Consider the following 17,360-nt stretch of genomic DNA (forward strand, 5'->3'; position numbering starts at 1 on the left):
GTCAGCGGAAAGGCCATTGGCCTGGAGGAGGCCATATCATGAGCCCAGAGGGTGTCAGTCAGAGTATATGATGTTATATGCCCGAAAAGCTGGTTGGTTTGGAGTCATTCGTGTGAGGTGTCCGCGCCACTTGATCCTCTGGTGCTCGATATGTTATAGGATTGCTGTTGCTCCTACCATGTCTCCTATCACTTCATTTCTGGTCTTGTCTCGTCTTGTTTTCTTCACCGCTCTTCGTAGACATTTCATTTCGCACGTGACTAGCTGAAATCATCCGTTTGTCATAAAGTTGAGTTGTTAGTTTGCCGTTATTATCTACATTCAATAAAATATCTAAATATGAAAAAGAAGTAGACGACTCTGTGTTGTCTTTTATTTCGAACTCGCAAAGATATATCGAATTGACATATGAATGAAAATTGTTATTGTGAATAGATAAGACAACGTCGATATATCTAAATTTCGAATTGAAGGCCACAACAAGAGAGTTTTTCTTCTCAGGTAAACGTTCTTGAATAAATTCAGTTTCATATGAATATAAAAACAGGTGAGGTAGAAAGGGAACACAATTCGTGTCCATGAAAATTCCAACAGACTGTTGGAAGACATCACCAAATACAACAAAGATATTGTTAGTGAGGAACTTTAGCATGTTTTTGATTTCAGCTTCAGAATACTTGTGCGTGGAATCAGAGTGGTGTTTAACAAAGTAATTTTTAGGATGACTGATCACTAGATATGAATATTTCCGTTTTCCATATTTGTTGAAGAAGTAACTGTCTATGATTTAAACAAATTCAGTCTTTAATTTATCGTGAGGAATGGTCGTGTAAAGTGTTGAAATGTCAAAGATTTTGATTTTGTTGATCTGAGAAAAGTTTTGCGATTTCAAGTTAACTAAAAATTCTTTAGAATTGTTTAGAATCCACATTTGATTTACACCACTTCTGGCATATGTAGTCACAGAGTAAGTTTGAAGTTTCTCCATCACAGCTGTTATATGTAAAACTTATACGGTACCAATTTTGATGCACCAGATGCGCATTTCGACAAATAATGTCATATATGTTAGTGAGGAGCAAAGATAGGGGTTTGGTAAAGCACTTACTGGATCCAGCGATGTATCTTTGTTTGTAAGGGTTTTGTGTAGTTTAAGAATCCTGTATAGGTACAGTAACTTCTATTCATTCGACAAATCGACTGGGATACCTAAATTTGAAACATGGATTTGAAGAATTTCATCTTTTGAACGGGTAGTTGGTGTATAAGTACAATTAAATGTAATACATCTATGACATTGCTATCGTCCATCTTGCAAAAATCTTAATTTTGTTTTCGTTTTAGGAATGATAATTACTCCTTATCTTCACCTCTTCATAGTGAATTAGAAGAGCAAACTGAAAGTACCGTGGATTTATATCAACAATGGAATCTTGGGGCGGGCGGAAGTTTTATTAGCACTTGCCAAAGAGTCATTTTAAACGAAGGGAAAAATCGTCCCTTATAATTTGGCGTACCAAAGGTCTTCTTCCATGAGGAAATGGTGATGCCGTTCAATGATATTTTATTTTATCATTGTGTGTGACTATCATGACGACTGTTAAGCTCTATCATTTACGGATTATATATTTCTATGTAACATTGTTCATTGGATTAGTAGGTAAGTAATAATCTTTAGAAAAATTCAGTCAACTTTCCAATACAAAGGCATGTATGAATACTGTAAATTTGGCTCAAGAGATCAAATGTAATGAGAGAAGGATTGAAAACTTATTTTATTGAAGAAAACAAATTGCATTATAATCGGATCATTTTCTTTAAAAGCAAGCAAATTCATTTATCTTTTGAATATGATATAACATATTCATGTAATGTATCATTCAATTGGATAGAATAAAAGGGCTTCGCGCTAGGTTTTCCATAAAAATATTTCTATATACTTTTTCATATATTAAGATAATAGATAGTATATCTAATAATGGAATTGCTCTTCGTATGTTTTATCTTTTTCTTTCGATAACTCTAAAATTACTATATTGTTTGGTATTTCTTTTGCTAAGAATGTAAGAATTCGAATAAAAACGACGAAAACAGATTGAAATGCTTGCATCTTAGCAGGACATTAATTCAGGATGCACTTCCCAGACTTTGTACATTTAGCTGTAATGGATATTAACACTTAGTACGTTAATATGCCATGGATATTTTGTTTTTCTTCTTGTTGCCTTCAACTCGAAATTTAGATATGAACAACGTTTTATCTATCAACAATAATCAGTTTCATTCATCGATTATATATTATTTAACGTCTCTCTAGAGAGTCTTTCACGCATATAGAGATGTCATCGTTGCCGGTGAAGGGCTGCAAAATGTACGCCTATGCTAGGCACTTATGGCCTTTGAGCAGGGAGGGATCTTTACCGTGCCACACTTGCTGTGACACGGTGCCTTAGCTTTTGCGGTCTCATCCAAAGGACCACCCCAGTTCGTCATTCAATCGCCCCTTAAGACAAACAAGGAACTATCCTAACCCGGATCACCACCGCACAGAGATATTTTATTGAAAATAAATATGAATGGCAAACTAGCATCTCAACTTTATGACAAAGGGAATGATATCAGCTACCCCATCATCAATTCCCATATTTCTGGACCAATATTCCATCATAACCTACATATGGTTTTTATATTTCTCAACTGATTCGATACATTAGACTTTGTAAAGAAATCAATAGAAACAGAGTTATTGCCCTTGGATTCAATATTTTGAAACGTATCAATGATTATTCATCTATAACTTAGACTTTTGAAATATTTTTTAACAAGATTTTTTAGAATAACTATAGGAAAAGACTGCAACAAAATTTATGTTCCTATCATGCATAAATCTAAATAAATCATTGATTTTGCAAATTCTGTGGTCGTTATGATGATCAAGTTGACCAATACATCTTATTATTTGAGCAAATGCAGTCTAACGTATTTTATACCGATCTTTAGGCCGTTCTTGGCACAAAGATTTGAATAAGGATTACTCCGATTACCAGATCAAAATATAGGACCCACGGCGGGTGTGACCGATCGACAGGGGATGCCTACTCCTAGGCACATGGCCTGACCTCTGATATACACGTATCCAAGTGTTCTTGTTTGCCGACTTATCTGTGCCTTTATATTTCAAGGATTTCCTAACAACCAGAATGGGAACACTTGTTTCTCCTTTGTTTGGCTATATTTCTCGACACATTGTTTTCATGGACAATTGTGATAATTCGTCGTAAAGATTGTATTATTTGTGGCGGCCGTTTCACTAGGCAATCGTAGATCGTAAACTTGAACGTAACACATTAAACAACCATTTCACTGTAAAAGTTACGACTTGTGTTCGGCGAAGATATTGATCGTAGTAAGTGCTCCTGTATGTACGTAAACGAGCAATATGGCCGCCATGCTAACCCTGTCTGATATCATTTTAAAGTTGTGGTTACCTGACTGAGATGGTTGACACTGTGGTGGAAGAAAACAATTACAATAACTTGCTTTAGCACAGGAATATTGTGCAGACCCAGCCGCAATTCGAAATTGATTAGACTCATCCTTCTTCGCTACGCACAGCTAGACCTACATAAATGCTAGTAAACAAAAATAAGATTAATGTAAAAACATTAAATCCATCGTTTCATTTTCATATTTCATTCCTACATACTAATTAGGAAGGGGAGTCAATACATTGAATATTGTATGTAATAAAAACAAAAACAGTTGTCAAAAGGGGAGGGGGTTGTTATGTACTTGCATCACCATTTATGTGCATGTATAATTATGAAGACATTGATTCTGATACATGTGTTCAGAAATTAAAACTTGTCTTCGATATGTTGCTCAGTTAAGGCTATTCGAGAAATATCCCATCGATGTTATAAATGTACCTATGTGCACTTCGCACCATATGACGTCAAATTGAAAAAAAAAATTACTGCTTAACGTACATTCGGGGAAAGTGTCATTATTTTGTCGTTATTTACCACCGTTATCAAGTGATAAGCTGTTTATGTGGAAACTTTTCTTGTCAAGTGATTGTATTTCATTCTTTTATGATATTAGATCACATTCCATTTTCAATATATAGTACACACGAAGGTGACATTCATATTAGATTGTGATCTTGCGCCCCTAATCTTAATGACTGATGCGTTTAAAAATTCAGTTTTTACATGCATAATCTCATTCTACAGAAACAGTGGCAAAGTTCAGGTATATCTGCTATAGAAAGCAATAGGATTTTTTTTTGCAATACATTCTAGATATATTTCTGTCTTGCATATTAAATATATGATATATATAGGAATATGGACAACCCCGGTAATTCGCCGAGGACTGTTGGTATGCTGTTAAATTTTAGCATGTTTAGTTTGAGTATGCATTTGTTCCTACCACTTTTCATGTAAAGGATTTCTATATATTTCTGAGGATATCAATGAAAATTCAGCTGGTTACTCGCATGCCCTGAACTTTTGTTCTGCATTAGAGTCTCTTGTTGTTTTCCAAAAAATAGAGTGTTACGCGATATTCAACTGACGTCATGAGAAATTACCATGAGGGGACTTTGCGGTAGCGCAATCACAGTCAACATATCGATAGTATCGTTGTGATGTTTAACCGTAACAAGTGTGATGATACCTGTGAATTCGAGGTGTAATTTCACCCCATAATCATAGTGCATTATGCTATGGAAACACTTAACCTAGTCCGTAACAGTCAATCTATATCCGAGATAGATCACGCGATCATTATGCCTTTTATCACTATCTAAATGCGACTAACTAACATCATACTACATGTACTTTCAAATGATCAAATAATACATTTAGAATATATATATATATATATATATATATATATATATATATATATATATATATATATATATATGATAAATGATCATAATTAGTAATAGGGGTAAAATCCCCAGGTTGCAAGTGGAACGTTTCTGTAGATTTTTATGAAGGTCGATAGTAATTGTTTATAATACAAACTATATGCATTACAAAGAGAGGAGTCACCATCGGGCCCTATCCTTATTAATTTTAAATAAATGATCTGCATTATATATAATCACGTTTAGCTGAAAGTATATATGTATACATGCCTAAACGGAAAAAAAAAGATTAAAACGCACGTGAATTGTTTGAGATTGATACAGATATATGAATAGTGTTATAGCGTATTTACAACAACAATAATTAACGAATGCATGATAGGCGAATATAACCAACTGTGACCAATCTCATGAATCCCACAAGGAATACAACATAAAGAGCAAACACGGACCCCTGGACACACCAGAGGTGGGTTCAGGTACTTTGGAGGTTTAAGCATCCCCTGTCGACCGGTCATATACGATGTGAGCCTCATGTACCGACCAGGTAAACGCAGCAATCCACAATCAAAATCAATGTGTCAATAACGGCTTTACAATGGGTATGAAACACGTCAAACAGAATTTGACCCAATGATACGTTAGATGGGCAAGATAGATCATTATAACGACAATAGAATTTGTAAAGTGCTGACTTTAAACGAGACTGTTGAAACCCCTGTAACATCAACTTGTTTGTCGGTAGTCTGCTTCGGTTTAACAAAATGATCCTACGCAGAAAAACGTCTTGAGTATCGAATCACTTGAGAAATATAAACACCATATGCAGGTAATAATGGAATTTTGCTGCATAGATATGGGAAGTTGATGATGGAGAAACTGACATCATCCCGTTTGTCATAAAGATGAGTTGTTAGTTTACAGTCAATATTCATTTCCATATTATATATCCATTGTTTAAAGAGCATTCGATGGAGGATAACATTTTTAATACATGTGTGCTCTTTCTTGAAAAAAACAAACAACCCCCCCCCCCAAAAAAAAACAACAAAAAAACACTACCAATCTCTGTAATATTCTACGAATTTTCTGAACATTACATAAGAGATTGGCTCCACAATTTCCCTAATTTTCATTGACAACATGGACATGTATTCATAGATTACTGCAGACAATAAGGATAGATTCAAAATCATGAGGAAATAATGACTGAATATTTCTTTCCACATTGCAATTAAATAGATCTACCTCTACATATAAAGGAGTTCTAAAGTCAGATGTAAATCGCAATCGTAAGTGCTATGACTACGACATGCTTCGTGAAACGCTCGTAGGAGTGGAAGTGATCGTAAACGTAATCGTACATTCACGATCTACGATTGGTTCTTGAAACGGCCGTCATATCTCTAAACTAAAATTTTGTGGACTTGCTTTTTGCCGTCTTGCTTAGATACCCCATATTATTTACATCATATATTCTTATCGTCAATTCATATTTTCATTCGTTGATAATTATTTAGGCACATCCTCATTTGTGTGGAAACCCATTCAGGAGTCATCAACCAACGGTTCGTTTGTCCCCAGTTTTGGTTGTGATGGCGACATGGAGACCTTTTCTCTGACCAATGATGGAGTTAATCAGTTGTGGTCTGTTGAGATGAACTATACTTACACTATTGGTTGGATCTTTGTCAGCGTTGGTACTGGTAATAACAATTCATATTTTTTCTCTCGATTTCACTAATATTGCTTAATCATTGACTGAAAGACTTTTTTTTCTATTTCTAAAAGCGGATTATGAAATGTATGTTGAAAATACTGAAGATCAAAGACCATTGAAGAACTTCTGTCTACCTGAAGGAAGCAAACTAAGTTCACTTCAACGATTGATGACATGTGAATATCCTAATTCTGTCATCGTGAAAGCGAATAAAATAACTATTCGTCAAATAGGAATTGGATCAATGAACATTTTTGAAGTTAAACCAATAGGTAAATGATGAGGGATGGAATCCTAATTTCCATCAAATGTATCCTCTGTATACATCATTTATTTTTATTTGATTTACTTCCCTTTCCTACAAATTTGATTGTTTTTTTCCCAAAATTATAATACATGAGATTTTTAATTCATGTCTGCATTTATCCAAATAATTAAGAATATTGAATAAATTCAATAATAGAAAAAGAACGATTGTTATTCGTCTATTTATGCTTCACTATCCCCCCGTCTTTGTTTAGGACTATCTCGTTTGAATCAAACGGTGTTACTGAATTATACGGATTCCAAAGCCTTAGACGGGTACATGGACACATATTACCATTCAAACGAAAATGACCAGGCCTCCTGGTTCCTGAAACTGGATAAAAACTATGCAATGAAATGGATACTTTTATCAGTCAGGGGAGGTAATGTTTTGATAAGTCATTATAAGAGTACTTGATCAAAAGAGGGAATTCACAATTCTTCGTAAGTAATCAAGTGTTAAACATATAATTTTCATATCAACTTCAAAATTTCACAAGTTGCGTTTGATTCAAATATATAGGGCTCACGTCGGGTGTGCCCGGTCGATAAGGAATGCTTGCTCCTCTTAGGTACCTGATCCCCATCTAATATATCGAGGGGACCATGTTTGGTCAACCATCTATTTTGTATTGCTTATATGAGCTATGCGATTGATCACTGTTCATTATCCTCACCTTTTATTCTTTGAATGGACCTAAATTGTCTCAATGTGTTGTAATCCCATAGGGATCTGGGTTAGATAGGTTCTCAGTGTTCCTTGCCTGTCATAAAAGGTGATTAAATGGGACGTTCCTTAGGATTAGACCTAAATAATCAAGGCATCATGTCATAGTAGGTGTATGAAGTTGAAGATCCTTCCCTGCTCAAATAACATAAACTCGGAACATGGGGATAAATTTTGTAGCTCTTCAATATCAATGGTGTCGTCTTCATGTGAGTGAATTGTTTTTTGTTGTTTTCCCCCCGTTTTTTGTGGGTTTTTTTGTTGGAAAACCAATAAATAACCAATAAATAATCAATCCTATAATGAAAAAAAAAGTGATTCCAAGGAACAGTGATCAATGTCATAAATACCATAAAGAATATGAAATTTAGAGCAGGGTAATCATAGACCCCTGGAAACAGCAATAGTCCCATCATGCCATAACATTGTCTTTCTATGGATCATTATTATAACTGTATTTCAAACCCGTGGGGATCCGGGTTAGAATAGGTCCTCAGTACGCAAAGTTTGCCGTAAGAGGCGGCTAAATGGGGCGGTCCTTCGGATGAGACCGCAAAAACCAAGGTCCCGTGTCACAGCAGGTGTGGCACGATAAAGGTCCATCCCTGCTCAAAGGCCATAAGCGCCGAGCATAGGCCTAAATTTTGCAGCCCTTCACCGTCAGTGATGACGTCTCCATATGAGTGAAATATTCTCGAGAGGAACGTTAAACAACATTCAATCAATCAATCAAACGAACTTGGCATTAATATCACTTTTGGTAATCGTACTTATACTCAAACTGCTCTTTCAAATGCTGAAATTCTTCAAAGCCATGCCCCCGTTTCAGGCACATTTAATATTCCAGCGAATGGGTCGGATGAATAGGAGTTACGTACATATGTACCGATACTGAAATTCTAAACTTCATAAAAACCCTTACAAACAAAGGTGCATTGCTGGATGTAGTAAATGTTCTACCAAGCCACTATCCTTATGGAAATATTAACATCTGTGAAGGAGAAAATTCAATGGTACTGTGTCACTACATACGCAAGAAGTGGTGCAAAGTCAATGTGGATTATGAAAAAATCTAAAGAACGTTAAGTAAACTTCAATTAGCAAAGGTTTTATCAGATGAACAACATCAAAACGTCAGAATTTTCATCACTTTACACGACTATTTTTCACGATAAATTAAATACTGGACATTTTTTACATCATAGACAGTTCTTTCCTCAACAAAAATGGAAAACCGAAATATTCATATCTAGTGATTAGTGACACAAATACTATGTTAAACACCACTCTTATTCGACGCACAAGTACTCTGAAGTTAACATAAAAATATGCTGCAGTTCCTCATTGACAATATCTATTTAGTATTTGGTCACCAGGTCTTTCATGCAAGGTGAAGATAACGAACAGTGATCAATCTCATAACTCATACAAGCAATACAAAATATATAGTTGGGCAAACACGTGCTCTTTTGTTATCTGATCTGTTTTATATTATTATGAAGCAGAATTTATTCCAAAACGTCTACGTGAGAAGTAAAACTATCTTGCTGTTACCTCAGAGTCGTCCACTTCTGCTCCATACTTAAATATGTTCTTGAAAATATACACATGTATTAACGTTAAACTAACAACACAACTTTATGATACACGGGGTGAACTCAGCTTGGCAATTGTCAACTTCCTATATTTATGTAGCAATATTCTATTTTCACCTGGATATGGTGTTTATGTGACTCAGCTGATTCAATATGCAAGAGTTTGTTCTGAATATAATCAGTTATTGCATCGAGGCAGGTTACTAACAAACAAGTTGATGGTGCAGGGGTTTCAACAGTCTCGATTAAAGGCAGCATTTCGAAAATTCTATGTTGGTTATAGCGATCTATCTTGCCTATACAACCTGTCATTGGTTGACGAGTTTCATACTAATTGTTAAACCGTTTTCTGCACATTGATTCTGACTATGGATAACTCCGTCTACCTGATCAAAATATAGGGCTCTTGACGGGTTTGACCGGTCGACAGGGTATATTTACTTCTCCTGTGGACTTGATCCTACCTCTGGTATATCCAGGGGTCCGTGTTTGCTCAACTCTTTATTTTGTATTGCTCATAGGAATCATGAGAGTGGTCACTGTTCGTTATCTTCACCTTTCTTCAGGCACCCTGGAGGAATAAGTATTCCCTGTTAACAGGTCACACCCATTTCAAGACCTTTATCTTTATCAGGTGATGTAGCTTAAAACGATTTCAATACTGCGGATAGCTCCGTTTACCTGATCAGGATATAGGGCTCATGGCGGGTGTGACCGGTCAACAGGGGATGCTTACTCCTCTTAGGCACCTGATGCCACTTCTGGTGTGTCCAGAGGTCCGTGTTTGCCCAACTATCTATTTGTATTGCTTGTAGGAGTTATGAGATTGATCACTGTTCGTTATCTTCACCTTGCACTCATGCACTCTGATCATTATCAATGTCAAGAGCTCTTTGTTCTATTTCAAATCATTGCATAATGTCATTTTCGTCATACAACTCTGAGGTATTTTGGTAACAAATCATTCTGGTTATAAAACATATCATTTTTAGAATATATTTATATGTCATCTTCAGTTATTTATCAATTGTATTCACTGTTGTATTATCTAACATTCATTTGAAACAACAACCAGCACGTCCACACTGTGTCGGAATTTCAGTTTTACCGGATCAGATATCTTAAAGCAAAACAACAAGGCCTTGGAATGTTACAGATAATTGACAGGGGATACAATTATGATTATAAGAACAGATTATGGACCAATGAGGCTGTTTGAGTTGTATCCCATAAGTAAATATGATTGGATATGTATAATTCATTAATGCTTTGCCAGCAATTGATTATCCATTCTATATTATCATATTGATATTTATCAATCTAAGTATTGTGAAATGTAAAATACATTTTAACTTGACCAAAAAGCATAGAAAAACAGGTTGAGTCACACAAATATAAATAAAACTATATATGTCGATAGTTTATTTCAAATAATGGTAGGGAAACTTATCTCAGCAAAATCATTTTGATTATGAGAGATATGATTCTGACTCCAGTTACCACTATTTCAAGACCATGTATCAATGGAAATATTCTTCGATTGAAAACAAGCATCAAATTATTGCCTGTCTTACTGTACTTTTAGTTTGTCCCGCAAACCACTACGGACCAAACTGCGCTAAATGCAAAGCGGAGTGTATACCCTGTAATCCTATCACTGGTGTATGTTTCAACTCCACGTGTGATCAGAAAACAGGTAGATGTGGGAATTGGAAAACAGAAATGGTTACACACAGCACCGCCTCTTACGAAGACACACCTATTACTAAAGAAACAGACGTCATTCAAGGTATCCTCTAATATTTTATAATTACTCTGATATCATTCTGTTAGTGTGGAGTGAAGGTTTTATTCACAAAATAGAGATTATTGTGGCAAAAATATGATATTGATATTAAACATATCAAATGCAAAGATAATGTTATTGTAACTGCCTTATCATGAGTGCGCTATGGTTTTTTTTCTGTATTTTTTTTTTGTGGTTCGTTACTTTGATTTTGGGTAGATGTCTATGTGAATATGCATTCAGGTTTTTATTTGTGAAGAATCAAGTTTTCATTGTCATTCAAACCTTTTTTTAGGGGGGGGGTGTAATACTTTTGTACTTGAATGACACCTGGTTCTTGTCTGTTCAATATTACCTTTGTGATGGGAAGTTTGTAGTGTTCAACCACGGCCACGTCATTCATGGATATTGATACAATATCAAATGTTCACACAACTGTAGAAATGAAAACCACGGGTCTTTTAGATCGGAGTGTAAATTTATTACATCCTTTGTCACTTTAGTGACCAAACTGCGTTAAATGAAGATGGGAGAACACAGCAAATAGGCGTGTATCCGATCAACATAAATGAGGCACCCAACTTGATTGACCAACATTTTTCAGTTTAAATATGGTTCGTGTTCGTACTGTACAGATATCTATACCTGTACGTGATAAGAAATTTACCGTCAACTTCGACATATATGTTGCTGTTTTTTTTAAAAAATCATGTCACGTTTATTTTTATACTGGGATATCCACGAGTATATTTCAGTAGAATAGTAATTCACTCTTTATGATCCATCATCAACTTTCCATATTTATGTGGTAAAATTCCATCATCACCTGTATATAATTTTTACGTATGTCAACTGATTTGATTAATGAGAGTATGATCTGCATATGATCACTATCAATCGAGACAGACTATTGGCAAATGCGGTAATGTTCCAGAGGTTTACGGAGTCAAGATTTCGCACATTCTATGGCTGTTATAAGGATCTAATTTGCAAATACTAGCTCTCACTGGGTCCACTGCTTCCTCATGTGTTTCATGCCAATTGTAAACCGTTTGTGACATATTTATTTTGACTACGGATTTCTCCGTTTACTTGATCAAGATACAGGGTTCATGGTTGATGTGACTGGTCGACAAGGGTGAACTTTTTAAACTGAATGTTCTTGTCACCTGATCCCAAATGTGTTGTGTCTGGTTTGTCCTTTTAGTTTTGTATTCTTTATTGGATTTATATGATACGGACTCCTCCTAGGCACCTGATCCCACCTTTGGTTTATGAAGGGGTCTTTGTGTTCTAAACTCTTATTGCTTATATGAGTTATGAGATTGATCATTGTTAATTATATTCACCTTTTCATTGATGACTGTTCGCTATCCTCATTTGTGCATATGCTTAATCAAATAAAATGAATTTTTGTTTTAGAAGATGGTCATATGTTTGCTGAAAATAACCATTCATAAATTAATACTATCAGGTTACATCATTGGGACAAATGCTATCTGTTTCAAACCAATTGTTAGGCCAGAACGGCACAATGATTCTGAAAACGAAGTATTCACTTTACATGATCAATAACTCCGTTTTCCTGATCAGGATATCGGGCTCATGGCGGGTGTGACCGGTCAACAGGGAATGCTTATTCCTCCTAGGCACCTGGTCCCACCTCTGGTGTGTCCAGGGGTCCGTGTTTGCCCAACTATCTATTTTGTATTGCTTGTAGGAGTTATGAGATTGATCACTGTTCGTTATCTTCACCTTACATAGGGCACAATACGAGTATGATCGGTCAACAGGGGATGCTTACTCCTCCTTGGCACCTAATATCACCTCTGGTATATGAAGGGGTCCATATTTGTAAAACTCTCTATTTTTGTATTTCTTGTGGGAGTTGTGAGATTGATCGATATTCGTTGTCTTCAGCTATTCATTGAACATGCCTTCTATTAACGATTTCCAAATTGAATATTGAAAACGTTTATGACGTATAAGCCTTTTGATTCCATACTTTCATTGAATACATATTCTTGAAGTACAAACTAAGCGTATTGCCAAAATAACGTAGTTCAAAAGCAATTAATAAAAACAGGTGATTTGTAGATTGGAAAACAGAAATTACTTTTCATATTATTGCCTCTGACGAAGACACACGTATTACTAAGGACATGGATGTGATACAAGGAATACTACGATAACTTATAATAAACCTCATAATACTCTGCTAGCGTGTAGTGAATGCTTTGTTAAAAATTTTTATGATTCCTTTGTGTATGTAATACAATCAAACATATTGTATTGTATGCATACGTTCTTTAGCAAATATATATGTTGTACGAGCGTTATGAACACATGTGAAAGTAATATTTATCTTCATGCAGAGGGTACGAGAGTCAGTAATTCATAATGTCTGCTCTCTTGGTTTTTCCAGCAATATAACAAATACAACTCAACAGTTAATGATTGGGATATCTTACCATGTGTATATTTCGCCAACACTTGGCGATGTATGTGTACGTGATAGATCTATTTCGGAAGAGACGATAAATTATCTCTTTATCTCGTCATTTAAAGAAAAGAGATATAGGACTGAGCTAAACAATATACATAAGAACTACGCCTTGAGGAATAGTAGAGATTTTCATGACAAATACAAAGTAAAACGTGATGAATTGCTTTATCCCGTTAGAACGCCTCATATGACTGATGGACATTTCTTCATACAGTTAAATTTTGATGCGGAACCACAATTCTAAGACCTCGGAAGCTTTGGCGGAAACAATAAGTTTTATCTGCATCTGCTTGTCCGTCATAACATAGCACTGAATGCGCAAAATGTAACTTTATAAAGGTAATCTTAAGATGGCGATGTAAAACATTTCTAGTTAGTGATCAATTGAATTCATGATGAGAATTTAGAACCTTAACACGTACATTCTTTTTAGAATTCTCACCAGGAACTTGTGATCGTTCTTGTATCGCCTGCATTCCAGCGGTTGAAGTCTGCCTATTCTGTACCATGTATCAGCTGTCTTACAGATGTCAGTATAAATGCCAAGATATTTGCTCTGGAGACACTTGTAATGACAAGGAGGAAACCTGCACAAGGAACATTGTGGAGAAGAATGGCTTTCTCGATTGCAGTAAGATTCTACAAGGATCACAAAAATGTTTTCTCTAAATTTACATCAAACTGCTCGAAGCACGTATACTTTTTTACGGTACTGATATCTGAGTATATTTTAATGTAATTGATTCCAATGTCATTGATGTTTTTAAATATCTTTTTAGGTTTATCGATGAATGACTGTACCATTAGTTGATTAGATACAACAAACATGAACACGTTTTCAAAACATATCAAGGTTTGGGTAACGGGATGATATAGGAATAGAAATATTTTCTGGAGTTTTATAATACATTGTACTTTATTTCCTTGTAGGATATTTTTTCGAACTTTTAAGATTCACTTATACTTATAACACTCCTTTAGTGTGCAATGATTTGAATACGTAAGGAATCCCGGTACTTTCCGTAGTTTATTCCTGACATTGAACAATTCCTGGTGGTTCCTAGAAGTAAACCATGGATATGAGGTATTTAGCTATTCTTCACATGAAAAACATGCTTTGATTAAAGTAGTGAAACAAACAGATATTGTGATACTCGAACATATGCATGTATGGTTATATACTAGTATATTATTATTTCTTTTTACGACGACTGCAATGGAAAATCACTGAGCCATCCAATACTTGTGTACGATTGGTTCAAGTTTCAAATTGTTTCAATTGCTTACGAAGATGTCCCGGTCCAAAAAGCGTCGGGAGGCTATAACAATCCCGAAAGTATGTACTTACTCACAATTATGTAATCTTGTAGATTGTCAATGTCCTTCAATATCTTTTCACGATTTCTGTGAGTTTTTGCTTCAATATTATGGTTGTAGCCATGTTTATACAAACGTAGGAGGATCTTAGGACAAGGGTTATGCTATCCTAAAGTTAAAATGAACGTAGGACGTGTCCTAACTTTAGGGAAGCTTCGAAAACCTGCCTTAAGACTAAAACGTGCATTAAAACATACTTAAGGCACGTCTTTATCCTAATATAGCTTCGTGAACATGTCTGCAGGGTTGTTTTTATTTATGTGGATACGTGGTATAGCTACAAATAGTAAAAAGCTAATATATATATATATATATATATATATATATATATATATATATATATATATATATAAAGACGGAAAAATAATATTTTTAATAGATTTTGGAACAGTACCATTCTATGGGCTTAAAATTTGAAGGAATGTGAAAACTGATACCTGCAAAACTATCATGGGTTATTTCTAATGTTTTCCTCAATGCATTTCCCCACACCTTGTATATCTTAACAAGACAAAGCGGAAGTCATTATAACATTCAAGGTAGGTAAAAATTTCAATGATTCTATTTGCAGGATTTCAACAAAGAAAGAAATTACACAGCTGTACATGTTAGCTTATTCTAGAGAAAAAAATTGCATTCACAGAAACAGAATTAACTCGCTCATCTGGTAGACTGACGTCACAAGGATCGTCATGTTGACCAATCCGTTCGAACGAGATAGGGTAACTGAGTTTTATAACTTGATATGGGGTAAGTCATGTTCTAGATAGATGAACATTTGTCTAAAACATATGAAATTGCCACTGAAATAAAAATATAGAGCACAAAATGCATAGAGACACCTGTTTTCAGTTTTTTATCAAACAGAACACATCAACAATCATGCAGTCCTTTCCTATCTCAAACTATTGGGGTCTATGTGTTTCAGATGAAGTGTCTCAAGTACTCGCCAAAACAAGGGAGTGGACATCGGTTCTCAGACAATCAGAATGGATGTGTATGAGGACTACGTGCTGATACATGGTTGTCCAATGACACGTGTCTCTATCTTTCTCAGCACTGAATCTACAACATACAGCGAATTTTATCATAAATAACACTCTAAAGAACTTCATCATCATTCGTTACTATTGCAACCGTGTAGGAAATCAATATGCAAAACTTTACGATCGAACTAAATAAGGTAGGCGAGTTCCATTGCTACATTTTTTGGCAATGACTGAATCAAGCAATTGTATATTACTACATGATACAATTTGAGATGGATCTTTGAATGTGAGAATGGTTCTCAGGTGAAAACAAAATTGACCCCCATAATTAACAGGGCCAAATAGAGGGGAAACACGTTGATCAACTTTAAATAAAAATCGCTGAAAAACATTAGCGGAGAATGGAATACACGTGTGCTTCAATGACGACGCTGTCCTGAATTACGTTATAAGCTTTGTGTGTCGTACACGTTTAAATATCGATGACACACTACTCAAAACCCCAAAACACCAACTTTCACCACACTTTCAGATTAAGACATAAGGTTTGGATATAAGTCTATCATGTTTTATCATATTTGGCCATGAACACCCATGAGAATGAAGCCATAATAAGTCAACATTTTCCAATGTGGATACTGTTTTGTATGACATAAAACATTTACTAACTTTGATTTGAGGTTTTTAAAAAGAATTGAAATAGTGATATAGACGGATTTACAACCCTCACCGTTCACCATGGTTGCCTATCAGTGTTGTGACGACTGGGTATACTAGAAGAAGATACATCTACAATCTGAATATATGTTAAAAATTTGTTTCAATATGACATTTGATCTTGACGATAGTTTTCCATTGTGTGTATACCATGCCTTCATAGTGTATATTTGACATCTTTTGCCATTTTGTCAAAAGTTTTTTTTTCTTTTTTCTTCGAAATCATGTTTTGCCCGCTACTCAATTTGTTTTTGTATAATATAAATGCCAGAAAAATATATCTTAAAAATACAAGCGCAATGTTATCTCATTATTGCAGGCATCTGCAGCAAGACCACATGTTGCTCGTGTAGTCAAGGGCTTTTTTGTTCAACAGAATGTTGATGTCTGCACTTGGTCAGCTGTTTCCCCGATTTATCGCCGATCGAGCACGTCTGAGATGAAATGGAACGACGTCTACGCCGTTTACCAAATCAGCCAGTGACATTGGCTGATTTAGGCCAGGCTTTAACCAATATTTGGGACAACATTCCTCAAGCATTTCTGAACACGTTAGTGGCATAAATGGGGCGCTGTTGTTAAGCATGCGTGAAGGCAAATGGTGGTCACACGCGTTATCAACTTTGTTCATTCACGTTCTTTCGAGTGTGTTGAAATTGGCGTTATTCGACATTAACATTAATGAATTATGAGATGTTGTAACGAATACATTTGTTAACAGTATTACAAAAAATAAAATTGGTTCATTGTTATAATTT

General features: G+C 35.3%; 1 protein-coding gene and 1 long non-coding RNA gene across 3 annotated transcripts in view; both read left to right on the forward strand.

Moving 5' to 3' along the window:
- Positions 1 to 1,352: 1,352 nt before the first annotated feature.
- LOC125656059 (uncharacterized) overlaps positions 1,353 to 17,360 on the forward strand; it is a 30,670-nt gene continuing 14,662 nt past the window's right edge. Inside the window, exon 1 of the mRNA XM_056144228.1 lies at positions 1,353 to 1,660. Coding sequence (XP_056000203.1) covers positions 1,591 to 1,660 — 70 coding nt within the window. The 5' untranslated portion in view covers positions 1,353 to 1,590. The remainder of the gene's footprint in view (positions 1,661 to 17,360) is intronic.
- Positions 9,096 to 17,351, forward strand: LOC125656064 (uncharacterized). 2 transcript variants are annotated; one of them, XR_007363009.2, is made up of 6 exons: positions 9,096 to 11,016; positions 13,953 to 14,150; positions 14,299 to 14,855; positions 15,468 to 15,646; positions 15,825 to 16,079; positions 16,922 to 17,351. It is a non-coding gene; the product is annotated as an uncharacterized LOC125656064 (long non-coding RNA). The 2 variants fall into 2 exon arrangements; XR_008796912.1 differs by having other exon boundaries at positions 10,492 to 11,016; positions 13,953 to 14,855.

The sequence above is a fragment of the Ostrea edulis genome, chromosome 7 (assembly GCF_947568905.1).
Source record: "Ostrea edulis chromosome 7, xbOstEdul1.1, whole genome shotgun sequence".
Taxonomy (NCBI): Eukaryota; Metazoa; Mollusca; class Bivalvia; order Ostreida; family Ostreidae; genus Ostrea; species Ostrea edulis.